Source organism: Sebastes umbrosus, chromosome 8, assembly GCF_015220745.1.
Source record: "Sebastes umbrosus isolate fSebUmb1 chromosome 8, fSebUmb1.pri, whole genome shotgun sequence".
In the NCBI taxonomy this organism is placed as follows: Eukaryota; Metazoa; Chordata; class Actinopteri; order Perciformes; family Sebastidae; genus Sebastes; species Sebastes umbrosus.
This window is the reverse complement of record NC_051276.1, coordinates 6,554,961-6,571,403: the sequence shown is the minus strand read 5'-3', so window position 1 is coordinate 6,571,403 and position 16,443 is coordinate 6,554,961. Positions and strand designations below refer to the sequence as shown.

The 16,443-nt window shown below is 41.4% G+C and overlaps 1 protein-coding gene across 5 annotated transcripts in view; it reads right to left on the bottom strand.

Annotated features, from left to right (window-relative positions):
* Positions 1-2,718: 2,718 nt before the first annotated feature.
* The window catches only part of commd10 (COMM domain containing 10), a 70,539-nt gene continuing 56,814 nt past the window's right edge, over positions 2,719-16,443 (bottom strand). For 2 of the 5 annotated variants that reach the window (XM_037778638.1, XM_037778639.1), the window contains 2 exons: positions 3,734-3,793; positions 2,719-3,356 (listed from right to left, as the gene is read on the bottom strand). In XM_037778638.1, coding sequence (XP_037634566.1) covers positions 3,318-3,356; positions 3,734-3,793 — 99 coding nt within the window. In that variant the 3' untranslated portion in view covers positions 2,719-3,317. The remainder of the gene's footprint in view (positions 3,357-3,733; positions 3,794-16,443) is intronic. The other 3 variants (XR_005207960.1, XR_005207959.1, XR_005207958.1) reach the window with 3 other exon arrangements.

Below are 16,443 nucleotides of genomic sequence, written 5' to 3'. Positions count from 1 at the left end.
CCAGGCGGCCATCTCTGCTCAGCCCTGCCATCTGTTCTCCATGCTGTGGAACGCGGCGCTCCCTCTGGCTGCAGGTGTTTTCACATGGTGGCAAAAATTGTCAATTGGGGTAAAAAGAAAAGCACTCAGGACAGAAGTGGTTCAGGATGTGACTCAGGCTGTTTTTGGGGAAAGTTAAGTCACCCAATGAGTCAATTTACAGTTTTGTTTTACAGATCTAGTGTGTGTGTCAATATCTTTGGTCCAATTTTGTGTTTTTTATGTAGCTAAAGTATATATATGTGCTCATATCTCCATTCAAAAAGGTTCAAGGTTTACTCCGAGTCTACCATAATGCAGCTGAAAGTGCTGATGTTTGTGTGTGTTACATTACATTCGGATATTTTTAGTAACTCCGAGGTGGCAGCTGTAATTAGGGTTCCCATAGTAAAGTAAGTGGTGAATTCATCCATTTTACAAGGCAAGGTGGAAGTGGGAGTGATTTTCTTGTTTGGCTGAGTCTGTATTTGAGGTTGTATGCCCTCTCTACATGCCAATTATCCTATTAACACAGCTTGCCACCTGCTAAGGGTAGACACTAAAAGCAACAGAACCGCGTGGGAAAGTTCTCTGCAATGACTCGGCTGACTGAGGGACAAGTTTTTGAAATGAAAACTTAGTTTGGGAACAATTTTCAAGAAGTACTTTAATTATACAGAGACTAAATCTGTATAATCTCATATTTCCTTTCCATCCATCCATTCACCACTGCTAAGAAAAGTAAATGTCCTTCTCCACGACCTCTAGCTCATCCTGGAGTATAAAATAATCTCTCTAGTGTGTTCAGCTCCTGGACGTGTCAAGAATACCTCCAAAATGAAAAAGCCAGGACGCATCCTGATCAGATCCCCAAAACCACCTCAACTGGCTCCTTCCAAATGTTTGAGCTCCTCACACTCTGCGTAAAGATTACACCCAGCAAAGAAAGCTCATTTCGGCCTGCTTTGTCCGTGATCTCATTCATTGAATCACTAAACCGTGACTGTAATGTGCACAGGTGTGGTTTGCAAACGCAAGTCAACTGACAGGTTCAGCTTCCTCTTCACCACAACGAGCCGGTAAAACACCTGCGTCCGCCGACACTGCAACAAACCGACCACCTGTTGATGTTACCCTCACTAATGAACACCTTGAGACACTTTTCACCTGGGGAAGCAACTCGTTCCAAAACCGAAGCAGGTGATCCGCCGTTGTCCTGCAGAGAACCGTGGCTTCAGAGCTTGAGGTGTCTTTGTGAATACATCCTTGAGATCAGACTCCAGTGAGGCCAACAGATCCTGGCCATGCAAATCACCAACAGAATCATAACAGGGTACAATCTTGCATTATTTATTGCATCTAATAAATAAACATGTTATTAATTGATTTATAATATGAAAAAGTAATGTGACAAATAGTAAGTACGTTTGGAAGTAAGTGTATCAGGTAAGTTAGTAAGCAGGTAAAGGTCAGTACACTGTCACTGATCAGTAATGAATTGGCTACTGCCATTAACCCCTGTGTCTTTCAACTGTTTGTCTTTTCTTTTAATCTTTACACTATTATGCCGAATTCACACCAGAGCAGCTGCGAAATGCGGCCTTCGGTGAGCTTCCGTGCAATGTCTATGGAAAGCTGCGGTGGACGCTCAGAGCTCAGCAAGCTGCAACTGTTTGATTCGGCGGCGAAGTGTGCCCAAACAAAAGTTGGGAAAAGTAGAACTTTTTGTGGCGAAGTACAGCCAGAGAGGACCCGCAGCCAATCAGTAAACAGATCCTGTGACTCCTGTGACATGTTGACCTGTGTTACAAAGGATTTCTTCCCACCTGAAACACATGAATATGTCTCCTGGTCACAGGAAAATGAAATTATTGATTATAGTACAAATTTGGTGTTAAATTTTGGTATTTTTAGATTGGTTTTATACATGTGAATGGACTGTTTTGTGTTTTGCCTTGAATTAATCAAATAAATAAATAGAAAATAAAGCATTTTGAATGAAACTGAAACTATAACGGTAAGTATTGTACTATAAAGATGTAAGTAAGTAAACCTACACAGTAGAAGGTAAGCAGACGGGGGGATAATTGGTTTTCTGAGCTTGAAAATCTGTTAGTACAGTATCTAACATTGTGTGTTACATTTTTTAAATGTAAATTTGGGATTTTGATAAAAAGCTTAACATAACACATCTAATCAGTAGACTAAAGGCAGAGCCACTGGGTAGATCTGATGGGGTTGGGTTGACTAAATCTGCATGGGAGAACAACACCTGGGAGTCTGGGAACGTCTCAGGTTTGGATCCAAAGAGCGGAAGAGAGGAATTACACACACGCGCACGCATATGTACCCACGCACGCACACGCGTGCGCGCGCGCGCACACACGCACGCACGCACGCACGCACGCACGCACGCACGCACGCACGCACGCACGCACGCACGCACGCACGCACACACACACACACACACACACACACACACACACACACACACACACACACACACACAGAGTAAGGACAGATGTATGAACAAGGACATATTCATACACAAAAAACACATGCATGCGTGTGCACACACACTCACACACACACACACACACACTAGAGGTCCGCTGTGCCTCCCAGAACTCCCATCTGTTGAACCAGCAGTCCAGGTTGGTCTTAATGAGAAATAATGAGCCTTCACTAAATAACAACAGCTTGGATGGATTTCACCTCCACTTCAGATTTTATTAGAATGGCACGGACACTAGTTCCTTCTCCAAAATACAAAACCCATTTGTTTCAACTGAAAATAACATTTTATTTCCTTTGACTGCCCTTTTCTAAAGGCATGAATGATTTTCTTGAGATTGGCACATTTTGAACATCTTGTTATAACTAATTCATAGAGCAATCAAACATCAAGTTACTGACTGCTGGAGATAGAAAATGTTACTAAGGAATGTGTTTCACAAAGGTATCGACTGTGTATCGACAAAGGTAATTTTCCCACCATCTCCTTAATGAAGATATAAAAAAAGTATAATCAGATTTATCACTCGACCTCTCTAAGTTATGAGCACAAAGCTGGATTAAAAGAAAGAAGGGAAAGAAACTCCTTCCTTCAAAGTTTGACATTTTTCTCTCATAAATCAGAGCAAGAATGGCATAGCTAGGCCTCTAACAGCTGGCATAGCTGTCAGCAAAAACACTGCGTGTGTGTGTGTACGTGTGTGTGCGTGTGTGCGTGTGTGTGTGTGTGTGTGTGTGTGTGTGTGTGTGTACGTGTGTGTGTTTGTGTGGTTGTACAAAAGGCATCAAGTCAGGGAATCCAATTGGCCTTGCACGATTTCAAGCTGGAAGAAAGAGAAGAAAAGGTTGAGTGTTTGGAAAAAAAAAGAAGTACACAAAAGAAACACAAACACACACACACACACACGCACACACACACACACACACACACAGACACACACACAGATGAAAAGGTAGCGAAAGTCAGCAAGAGAAAGAAAAAAAAGAAAAGAAAGAGGCCACAAAAATGCATCAAAGTATGAGGTAGTCACGGGCAGGCAGATGGATTTTGTCAGGCGATGTTTGGATGTCAATCAGGATGAAAAGTTACATGGAATGGAAGCTATAGGTGCTGACACACATGCAATGTTACATGAAAGTGGACACATACATGTACTTACACCCACATGCTCACACACACACACACACACAAATTACAGACCTTGTTGTAGAAGTCCAGCAGCTCCTGGTGGTTAAAATCAACAAAGACATTGTCCTGAACCTGGAGAGAGGGAGAGAGAAAGAGCGGTATAAGGTTAGAGAGGCATAAGACTGAGGGAGAGCAAACAACCTAACAAATACGAAAAATAAGTTCAGCGAAGAACAGCAGAGCAGAGGATAAAAAAGCAGCAATAAGAGCACATGCGTAAGAGTAATGACCAGGACTTCTTCTTTCTTGTGCTTTCTATAAAAACCTTCATTAATTATTACTGCTCTCTGGCCAGTACTTACTATCCTCTAAGTCGTATCCATCAGAGTATAAAAATACACTGGAGGCAAAGGCCTTGTCCACCAACTCATGGTGGGAAAACCCTTCACTCTTTCTCCATTCTGCTTGGCTTTATTTCTAAGAAAAGAGAGACTTGCTGCATCGCACGGTATGTAGCACGATGGACAACATATTGTTTCAACACTGACATCATCCCAATGAACACGTGCAGTAACTTTGCAAAGCATGCGATGAACGGTAATATAGAAAATTAGGTCCTCCGTGGAACAATATGGAAGCTATTTTACTGCTTGTTCACTTCTTTGTGAGTAATGTTAAACACACCCGGTCTAGTTCATCTGATAAAGCAGACTGATTCATTTAGCATGCGAGGGGAAAACACAAGCTAACAAGTTTCTCATGTGGATTTTTGCATCTGACTTTGAGTTAGAAAGAGTAGGGGAAAAAAGAAACTAAATAAATAAGGTTAAAAATGCTACACCCATTATTTTAATGTATTTAAGATAAAAGAAAAAATGTCATGCAAAGCAAAATGAGGTACTCTTTCTTTCTGTAATTCATTCATCCCTTCTCTTTGTGCGTTCTTTTTCTTCCTTCCTTTAATTTGAGGGCTAAAGAAGTTAAAAACCCCATTTACTGCTGAAATTATGCCGTTTTATCATTTGAATATAGCAAGATATATTTGAACAGAGTGAAAAGAGACAAGAGAAAATAGTGCCGGTTATAAAGTCAGGAATTAAATACACTTTTTTTTTGCTATAAAATGGAGTCTTGAGTCTTGTGAAGCTGGGATCTGTAATTAAGACTTGTGAACACTGGCTCAATATTTTATAAGTTTGTTGAATCTATTTTCATGCTGCGTCAATTCTCGAATAACAATTCCTCGCAAGAAGTCTGTATCATTATGGGCTTACTCTACTCTTAGGTTCACCTGGGAGCCTTTAGTGGTTTCTCTCTCCTTTCTGAAAAGACTGCAGGCTTGACTAACTATCAAGGGAAGCGAGGTTCTGCAGAAGAAAAACCAAGAAACCGAGGAAATCACCGGACCGCTATCATCATTATCATCACCCCATCACAAACGAAGGCTCAACAATAATTCCACAGCGTGGATGGGGCGTAATGGCGAGACACTTTATCACAACCATCATTGAGAAAATAGCTGTAATATTTGAAATGTTTTCCTGGGTAGCACAGACTGAGGAGACCAACTAAAAGTGCACTCTGTGTTGTCAAGCTGAATGTTTACAACAGCGCCGAAACTGCCGGCACCAACTAGGAAGGCATGAAGAAGGACTGAATGAAAGACAGACACAAAAAAACAAACAAAAAAAGAAAGAAATCTGTGCTGAAAGTCACTAAAGCCACATGAGAGTTGCTGCTGTCTGCAGCTCTCCTCCCTGCAGTTTGGTGCTTAGTGACTAAATAGCGCTTTGGGGCTTGAATCAGTGTAACTGGCTGGCTGGTCGGGTGGGTGGAGGGACTGGGAGGAGGCCATGTGTCACTGCAAATTAATGACAGAGATATTAATTAGAAGCAACGTTAAAAGTCCATAAAGGAGAACACAGGGGGAAAATGTTATCTCTCGTCAACACCGCGACACCACAGCACACGGAGAATGTAGGACAGCCCTGAGTTTAGCTGCGGCAGAGGCAGCGGCTCCAAGGACAGCCGGGCTGCACGACAGGTAATAAAACAACTTATTAAAGTGCTGTTGCTTGAATGTAAAGAAGATGCACATCAAAGTAGCTCTACAAGGAGATAAATAATTCCTCAGAGTAAACAAGGATGTTGTTAGGAAATGATTTGATTTGGAATACAAATTGGGCATGCAGTTGAATTAGTTGAATGATGAACACACGGTGTGTTTCCAACAGCACTGATATGAGTCTCAGTTCGCACCACTCTATTGATCTCCACTGTGACAAACACTATTATAATGAGGAGAAACCAGCGCTGCATAATCAGTTATCTGGGTTGATGGTCTTTGGTGCACTCGGGTCACAGTAACAAACACCAGCCGAGTTGGGGAAAAGAAATAAACAGCACACTGAGCCGTCTCTATTATTGTCTGACAGAGGTGAGACAGGGGGCAACCGAAAAATGCAGTCTGAGAGCGGTGTGAAATGCGATGTCGATCAAAACTAAGCAACAATAAAGACAACAAACCAGACTGTAACACATCCTGTCTGTTATGCAGGGGTTGAGGATGAAAGTGTGTTTGTGCTTATGTGAATGTGAGACTGACGGCGTGTTCTGACAATGAATTTTCAGGTACTGTCGAGTATGTATGTGTGTGTGTGTGTGTGTGTGTGTGTGTATGTGTGTGAAACAGATAAACACTGTTTTGTCTTGGGAACATATGCACAAGGGTGTGTGTGTGTGTGTGTGTGTGTGTGTGTGTCTGTGTGAGAGTTTGGCCCATCCCATTGTTCCTCAGGGTTGAGATTTTACCAGGCAGTAACCCAACAAGGCTCTGACAGATCTAGGCTAACACTAATGGGGATAGGATGCATCATCCTCATCATCACAGCCCTATGCTACCAGAACACACACACACATACACACACACACACACGCACACGCACACGCACACGCACACGTCTTATCTGTTTCAATGCCAAAATCCTGTGTGTCAGGATACAGAAAACAGGATTAACTCATGAAGATAATCATGAATTCGCTTGCATCTAGTGTGTTCCATATGCACATACATGTTGGAGCATGTTAATACAATATAGGCTACACACTAAGGGAGATCCTACACATGAGAGAGAATAAACTAACAAAAGGAAAATAAACAAATTTCTCCAAAAGTATCCCTCTATAACTGCTGAAATGTGGGACTACATGTTCTGTTGCAGCATAATATTTCCACAAGGTTACTTGTAGAATTCCAGATGAGCCAACAAAGTCATGGAGGGGTGATTGTGAAAGAAGCTCCGTATGGATTACAGCATAAGCCCTCAGATTCAAACTGAGGATACCACAATGTTAAGGAAATTCTGGTTCATTGCAAACTGGGTATTATTTTCATAGCTTTGGCCTTCGTTTTCATCAGTAATAATAACATTGTACTTATCAAGTTAGTTTCCGTGACAACAACAGGACGAAAAACACGGGCAGCCAGGTTCTAAACAAAGCCCAAGGTTAGCCAAACTTATTTGGAAGAGAAAATCTATTGTCTAAAAACGGCTCTCAACATGGCAGCTAATGGTGCTAACAGTGAAAGTGCTGACAGAGATAACAGTGTATACCTGGGTGGGGGGGGGGACCGAAGGGTGAGTGCTACACCTCCGCAATGATGCCGTTGGTCGGACAGCGTTATCAGCTGTAACCGCCGTATGAGCGCAGTGCAGAGCAGCATCCCGAGAGCTAGCCATTAAGGCACGCTTACATGCATGAACATGCACTAAAAGCACGCTCTGCTGGCCCAGCGATGTCAACAAAGCACGGAGAAGCTTGAATTACAACGCACACAGAGGGAGAGTGACTTCATGCTCTGCTCAGGTAGACATTACTCCTCTATATCTTTACACAGACAATAGTTGTGTGCTGCTATATTAATGCTCTGGATATTGTATAGAGCACCTTTAAAGACTGACTTCCTGCTTCAACTGTTGTGTAGTAATAGCCCAGTAATAATGTAACTTGACCTCACATAAATTGCGACAAAATCTATTTTACTTGTATCGTACCCCTAAAAGTATCCTCTTTGACATATAAAAAGTCTTAAAGGACCAATATGTAATATATTACACGGCTGTGTTAAATACTCGATTCTGATTGGTCAATCACGGCGTTCTGCGGTCTGTAATTTCTGCATAACAGACCGTTGTTATGTACAGCAGACCGTTGCTATGTATAGCAGACCGTTGCTATGGGCGCAGCTCTGATGTCGGTGTCTGTTTTTGTGTCAAATTATTGATTTCTTCAGTAAGTAGCCGTGTAATAAGCAGGATAATGTACAGCTAGCGGGTCATTGTTGTGAAAGAATGACCGACTCAATGTACATTATCCCTTACGTTATAAATAAATAAATGATAAAATGACCATGATATGTCATCAGAGATTAAGGAAACATGCTAAATTGATGTACTGGCTTCTCTGACAACAATGTTACAGCAAATATGTCCGGTCTGGAACGTCTGTTTTTTTTTTTTTGGATCCGTGTGATCCTGTCCGCTGCCCATTTCAACACCCCGTTGCCACATATGAAACAAACTGGCACATGAACGCAGCCTTCTGCAGCCATGGAAGCAAGCAAATGGACTGGATCAACAGAGATAACATAACATTAGATTCTACCGACCTGAAAATCCTCGTATTTGAGTATTTGAGACACACAGCTGGTGAAGTGATTCCGACTATACTGCTGCTCGCCAGAGGCTAATGCGGTCGTGTCTAGAAGGTAACCCTCGAATTGCAGTCACACCGGAGGAGCAGACAGGCCACAGCTCCAATGTTTTCAATTATGGAGTAATGTTGTATTTTCAAAATACTTTAAATACTTTCTCCATGATTCATAAAACATAAAAGATAAATTCATGTAAATACATCTTAAAATGGAGAATAATACACGTAGACACACTCACACACAGTGATTTCGTAAGCCCACATACTCATTTCAGTATTTCCATAATCAAGTTCATCTTGTGAAGTTCACTCAGACCAGATCTGGTTAGATTAGGACCAGACCAATGATGTGATCTGAATAAATTCTCACCACTGACATACTGTATGTGTTGTTTTTTGCTTCAGTGCTTTTACCGCCATTGGGTTGACTATTTTGTTATTTAGTTTCCAGATCTCAGAAGTTACCGCAATGAACAGCTGCAGTACAATACACCCAAATTTGCTTTTAAATAAATGGGTGCAGAACTGAAAACGTCGACTCTGTGCCTGAAGCTCAGAGAGCAACTCGTCTGGTGTCATTTATGGACAACCTGTAACTGCTGCACTGATGTTAAGAGGACACCAATTTTCATGATTTTAAGCTTTAAGAGGTTTCCTGAGTGAACCAATTCCAATTGATAAAAAAAGAATGACACATTCAACAAGCGGTGCTTTTATCCATCAAGTGTTTACTGGTGTCAGTGGTGTCAGTTCATATAAGACCGCATGTGTACGGCATCCAGCAGTGAGGTTTTCATACCATAAGGAGTCTGTGTGAATGGGGCTGAGTGGACTCAGAAAGGCTCTCTTCATCAATTATTTGACTCAGTGCGATAAAGAATAGCTTGGATTTGAAATACTTGTCAAAGCAGTGGATTTCTTTCCCCTGAGTGCTTTACAGGAACTGCTTTTATCAAGTAAGAAATTCAAAGAAAGGCAGAGAGGGAATCAAGAAAAGGGAGAGAGAGTAAAATATGACAAGGGTGGGAGATTGACAAAAACAAAGCAAGGAGGGGAGAAATAGGTATGAGAGACGCAGAGAATGAGAGCAAAAGCAAAAAAAATGAAAAATTGTGATAACCCAAGGGAGCTTTCGTAGTACCAAACAACCAAAAGCATCTCAAACATCAAGCTATAAAGAATTCACTGACAGAAGGAATTTGTCTTATATCCAGAGATTTAACTTCAAACTTAATAAAACAATAACAACAAAGCTGCGATAAATTCACAGAGAGAGAAAAAGAGACACTTTTTGTCTGCGTCTGCATGAAACCGTCTGCCAGGTGAAGCAATCTTAAAATATACATGGCGAAGTCCAAACCAGACAGACACCAAGTGAAGCAAATCGGGCCCAAGTGTCAACAACAAGCGTCAATCAATCTTCTGCAGTATAGTCAAATGTCAAATGTCATGTGTGCTTGGGTGAAAGTTTGCGTGTGTGTGTCTCGGATGAAGGTGGAGAAGTTTCGGAGTCGTACCGTTTATGTGCGTAGACAGCACCGCGTTTGAGATTCAAAAACGCTTCCGTATAGAATTCTTATATCTCATTACATCTGAGGACTCCGCTCTACACAACAGGGTGCTTTTATCATTATTAAGGAACATCATTATTTCTTTGACTCTCTCTGTCTTGATACTGCACCTTTTATTTCATACTTAATTTGATATATATTGTCTTCACTGTCTCTTTTATCAAACCTCTCTTGTCTTTTGTTTTTCCTGTAGAGCACATTGTAACTTCTGTTATGAAAAGTCCCGTATAAATAAGGTTTGCTTACTTGCTCGCATGCATGTAGCAGATTATAGAAAAATGGAATAATTAACTTTCATGAACTGAAAACACACTGTGAAAGGGTTAAAGTTGTAAGACAAAAAAAACGGACAACTCCCAGACCGGACAACGCCGTGGTAGCGACCTGTCAATCACAAGGTAGCCACGCCCTAAAGCATCCCCTGCTTTATGGTCTCTTTGACTCTAAATGGGACCATAATTTACTAAATGAACATCATGATGTATTGAAGAAGACTTGAAACTAGAGATTGAGACCATAAACTCATGTTTACAATGTTTACTGAGGTAATAAATCAAGTGAGAAGTAGGCTCATTTTCTCATAGACTTCTATACAATCAGACTTCTTTTTGAAACCAGAGGAGTCCCCCCCCTGCTGGATATTAGAAAGAATGAAAGTTTAAGGCACTTCAGCATTGGCTTCACTTTTCAGATTCGGAGGTTGCCCACTGTTTTTACTAGTTTCTGCTAACGCCCTTTTTTAAACTCTTAATAGCCCTACTTGCACGGTGCTATGTTGGTGTAGGTGTGTTGCTTTTAGGTAGCAATCAGGAGATAAAATGGGGTCCAGGAAGACCTTTTTGAGCCATAAATTAATGAGTTCAGAGGCTTTATCAGACACCAAAACACTGGACACTGATTTATAATACTGACACATATGTAATTTTACAACTCTGTAAAGTAGTGATGATAAACTGTTGATATTACAAAGTAATTTTCGAGGATAAGCGCTCTTGCATGTACATGATTGGCCAATGGAGTGCATTGCTGGAAGACATTGCGTTGAGCTAAGTTCAACTTTTTTGTCAGATGAAACCTGCGTTGGTGTGCCAGGGGCCCTCTCTCTCTGTTAGGACCCCTGCTGGTTAACGGCCAACTGGTGCAGTGACTACAACATGATTACCCTCATCAGCTTCCTACTCTGCAAACGTTGTGTTTGTTGGAGCAACCAGCCATGTCAGAAACATCACAGTTGGGAAACGAAACCAGGTCCCATCAGTGGTCGACAAGTGTGTTTTTCCTCTGCGATAAGTGCCCATGTGGACAATCTAGACTACAGCTTGTCACCTCATCCAGAAATTATGTCTCTTTCACACCAGGTCTTAATTAGCAGAAAAAAAACATGATGGCTATGAAAAAACAACCCAGAACAGCTCCACCAGAACAGCTCCATGTCCTAATGGTAATTACACAAACTGTAAAGCGTGTTAATTTTTTTTTTAGGCCTCAATATATTCCACTTGGCGTCACAAAAAGCACAAATGTTGTAATAAATATGCATTGATCTTTGCAGTATTTAAAATTAAAATGATATTTATGCTACCACAAGTAGCACTTCTTCCAAAAAATGTGCTGCACTTCATCCCTGCTCGACTAAAAATGAATAAATATGAACAAGTTTGTGTGAAAGTTCAGAATAAAAAATGGATCATCCTGCTTTTCTGCTTATACTTATGACACCGGCAGCATTAAATCAGCTTCAAAGAAAAGGTTACTGTAATTTAGCCAGCTCCAGCGCTCTGCAGAAAGTTACATCGTAGGTCCTCTGAGACTTTGCTACAGGATGTGTCTGCTGTGTGACTATGAGCTCTTTGACAGTTTGTCCAGTTGGAGCTCTCTGCCGCATGCCTGGTCGTTGACGTTTGCCTGACAGAGAGAAATCTTGACAGTGAAAGACAAAGAGGCAGAAAGAGAGGCGGCATGCATAGGAGGCTGAGCTGTCGGATTTTTGTAACCCCTTATCCCTCAACACACTCATAACAAATACACTCTTCCCTTTCCTGGCTGCTTTAATTTACACACACAAGAACATACTATTCTTTATTCACCACCATTGATAATAATAATAATAAAAAACATCTACAATCGTTGCTGTTATGCTGTTATGTTGCCATGGGTACAGACATCTTAACAAACACCGGATGACTGAGTGACTGCTGGTCTATCTTTCTATCTGGTCTATCAACTTCTCTGCATGCTTGACTGCTCCTCTGTCTCCCTGTCTGTCGGTCAGCTTACAGCAATCATAATATAGCCTATGTGTCATTACTGTTTGTCAGTTAGCATGTCTGCCAACCTGTCTTGCTCTCTATCTTTGTGCCAACCTACATTCACAAGCTTCCCTGGCTGTCTGAGCTGCATTCTGCCATCCTGCTGAAGGATGATCACTGGAGATTATTTTATGACGACGTGAGGAGGGTTGTCTGAGTTGTCACTGGGCATGCATGCTGGTGACAGCACAAATAAAACTGTGGCATGAAGACGGCGGGTAATATATTCCACAAACAAGGTAATTATGTGGAATAAAGTGGCATCTCATCATCACTAATATTACTATATTTTTTAATTTGAATGAAGTGAGATGTTTTTCATAACTCAACTGCTTAGCTTTTTGTATGCAAGTTAAGCTATAACCACCGTGAGAAACCGCACATCTGTAGCTGAGATGTAAAAAAGAACAACTTATTGAGACGTTGAGCGAACGTGGGCACACTTTTCTTGTGTGTTTAGTGCGCTCGAGGAGGCATGCGTTTGTGTGTGTGTGCTTTTGTTCAGCTGCATAGCTGTCTGTCGCTAAAAACAGATCCTCTGACAAACGCAGCTGTGCTGTCAAAACACAGTCTTTTAATGTCTCAATAAAGATTTTTTTGTGGTTGTGTCAGTGCTACAGGTGTGCTGCCTGCTCTTTTATGTTGAGAGCGTTTCTGTCCATCTGTCTGCACCTCATCAACACCGTTGAGGGTTGTCTAGCTTGTAGCCACCTGATTCACTGTGGAGGAGGAAGAGGAACGCAGATGGGGAATTGGAGACAGTTCAAAGGTTCATCTGAGGAGAATAACGCAAAACCAAATTGTCCCAAAGCATTATGCTGAGTTTGATTAATATCTTTCCACTCATTATGGCACACTAAATCAAACTAAATGTAATACTTCTAATATGTTCTCCAACTGTGTCTCATAAACAAGAAGAGGAAGGCATAAGAAGGCAATTACAGTATGCTGACTAATGACCCCAAAAACTTTCAAAATGACATGATCTATTAGAACCAGCATTTCTCAAACTCAGGCACGCTGCTGAGTGTTCCCTCAGCCAGTCATCTGACAGGCTATTACCAGTGTGTACATACACACAGTACAGACTATTAGCCTTTGGACTGGATTTAGTGTAAACTGTGATTAATTTGCATGCAAGTGGTCGGTGGCGGCTGTAATGAGACTTCTATCGAGGCCCCCCGACACTAAACCTTTGTATTTCTTTTAAAACTTCCACTGTACACTCACATGTTTTCTCAGGAGCCAAACTACTGAGGAGGTTTATCTAACAAAATATAGCTTTACTTTCACAGTTACTGAAGCAACTAATATTGTGCTATTACACTGCTAATTATAACTGTGATGTTGCATTAAAGCTGAAGTAGGCGAGATTGGAGTAAATCTGATTAAAAAAAGTTATTTTATAAAACGGTCGCTATATCGTGACAGTAGTACATGAAACAGGTAACCTGAAAAAAATCATGTGCCTCTGTGTCCTCCGGTGTCCTCCGGTGCTCCTAACGGCATCTGCAAGATTTCACAGACCGGAGGAAAAACAAGCAGTAAGAGCTGATCTGAGGTCTGCTGTCCAGCTGCTGTCTATGAGAGCCAGCTGTCAATCACTCGCAAACTCGGACCAAACGGTCAAACTAGGCAGCGCTGATCAAATATGAATCAATATTATGTTACGTTAATGCTTATTTCTCGCCTCAAATGTTTTCAGAATCATCTTGTAGTGTACGGTTTAGCTGTAAAATGAGAAAGTTTGTGACGCCGCCACCATTGTGAAATCTGGTGAAGGAACGCCAAGTTCCGGTCACATGACCGGAGCACAGCCAATAGGAACGCTCTCTCAATGAAATGACCTGTGATTGGTCAAAGTCTCCCGTCACAGGCTAGATTTTTTAAAGCCTGAAAACAGAGCCATGAGGAGGTGTAGAAGTCAAGTTTTCTCTCAGAACACTTGAATTACAATATGCTGAAAGGTAATTATGGAATTTTTGCCCAATGATGCCAAAAATATACTGCCTACTGCCACTTTAATAGAACAATGTATACTCATACAACAGTTCGTATATCTTACGAAAAATTATTCCTCATTCTTCGTGCATTTTCCTACGAATGTCCAGCAACACGTGTCAGTTTCTACTCATTACATGCATTCAGTCTTGTAAAAATAAACTTCCGTCTTCACAGGAAACAAGTTGTTTAGGTTTAGGCAACAAAACTACTTTGTTAGGTTTAGGAAAAGATCATTATCATACATGGTCTGGGTTAAAATAACTCTGGAAGTGGCGTTACTTACAGAAGTTACATGACAAATAAATCAACATTGACTTCTGGTTTCACAAGATGTACAAACGCCAGTCTCCTGGGTGAAAGTCCGGTATTTTTTTTTACCCAACCATCCGCCCTAACCTCCTCCCAATACGGAGTTTCTCACTCTTTACTCTTCCTGGTTCACGATTATGTGGATTACATGCAAATTTATTTCATGGGATATATATATACGAATTACGGTGCATTACTTTTCGTAGATATAGCTACGAATGGTGTTTGAAAACATCCTGAATAGAAACAACCTTTTCTCAATCCTTCTTGATTCCATCTATTTCACATTTGATTTCCTACAATTGGACACAACCGACAGAACAATCTCACCTGAAGGTCCAATCAACCCAATCATACCATAGAAAAAATGAAATGACAACCTAGCAAACTTAATCTGCCAAAGAAGATCACAAGAAAGGATTGAAAGCCCTAGAAGAGCTAAATGGAGCTTGAGGTGAGATTGTTTTGCAACCCCCCCAGGAAAGAGGAATCACCTTGCTGCATTTAACCGTAAGTATAGGAGGAGAGAGAAGTAGCAACAGCCAGAGTTTTTCAATCAGGAGCAAGTGACTCTTAACACCAAACAGTGACCTTCTTGTGATCCGTGGAAGCTCTGAGCAGTAAATAAACTATTTTCTCTGCCTCTTGCATGGTGCTTTTCCCCACATGTGATTGGCATAATGGAGAGTCTGAAACCCCTTGATTTTTATTTGGAAACCTGGTGTTTACAACTGATGTTTCAGGTGTGTGTAACATTATGGTACTTAACTCAATGTACACTGATCAATTTGTCGGGTCTCCATTTGGATGATAAAATATACCACTGAACAATAACATGAACCCTGAAGCTCAGTGAACATCTTCAACAGCTTTTCATTTGCTCAACTACACCAGTCCACAATATTCAGCTCCTCCTGTGTGTCGGTAGCTTTACTCGAAACAACAAAAACAAATCAATAGTTCAGTAAACAACCATGTTTAATCTTCCCATGACCCTTTGAGCCCAGAGCCGATCAGAAAAAGCAGCCTGCGGGAGCCACATATGCACTGTGCATTGATGCTGAAAGGGGGGCACCATGGACTGGTATCCACATCCACAGCAGTGCCCCGTAGCCATCGCACAGTGACAGACACGGAACCTCAAAACGTCAGCCATTCACTAAAAAGCCTGTCGACTACAACAAATAAGAGCTGTCAAAGCCAAACACTGGAAACTGTCAATCACCTCTGGTATTTATAACGGAAATGAGCACAAGCAGATATGTGCACACACATGCAGGCCCACACAAAAACACACACAGTCCTATTCTCCCAAATATATTAAGAGAAGAGAAGAGAAGAGAAGAGAAGAGAGGAGAAGAGAGGACGAGAGAAAAGAAGTTATTTTCCAAACCTCTCTCAGACTTATGACATGCAAGAGATGACATGATGGAAAACCCTTCCTGTACAGCGAGGGGCCAACATGTCACTCTTTCTAATTGCTATGATTTGGAGAAAGCACTTGGGAATGAAAATGCCCAGTAAATTCCATCAGTATGAATATTTTATCCCTCTTAACTTTGCGTCCTTTTTCCAACAGGCCTTTTTTGATAACGCTCTCATTCTATCTAAACTCTGGAAACAACAGGGAGTAAATAATAGCACAGAGGAGGGGAGTGTATGCTGCAACCCAAGGGGGAGAGAGAGAGTGGGAACTTTGACAACAATCAAAAGAAAAACAAGGCAAGCAAAACAATAAACAAACCGGGCTTTTGCTTTGTTTTGCGTGGAGACAGGGGCTGAGAGGAGTCAGCAGGTTCCAGGCCTGACAGGAGGAATTCTTGAAAACACATCGGGACACACACACACACACACACTCAAAAGGCTGCACATCTAC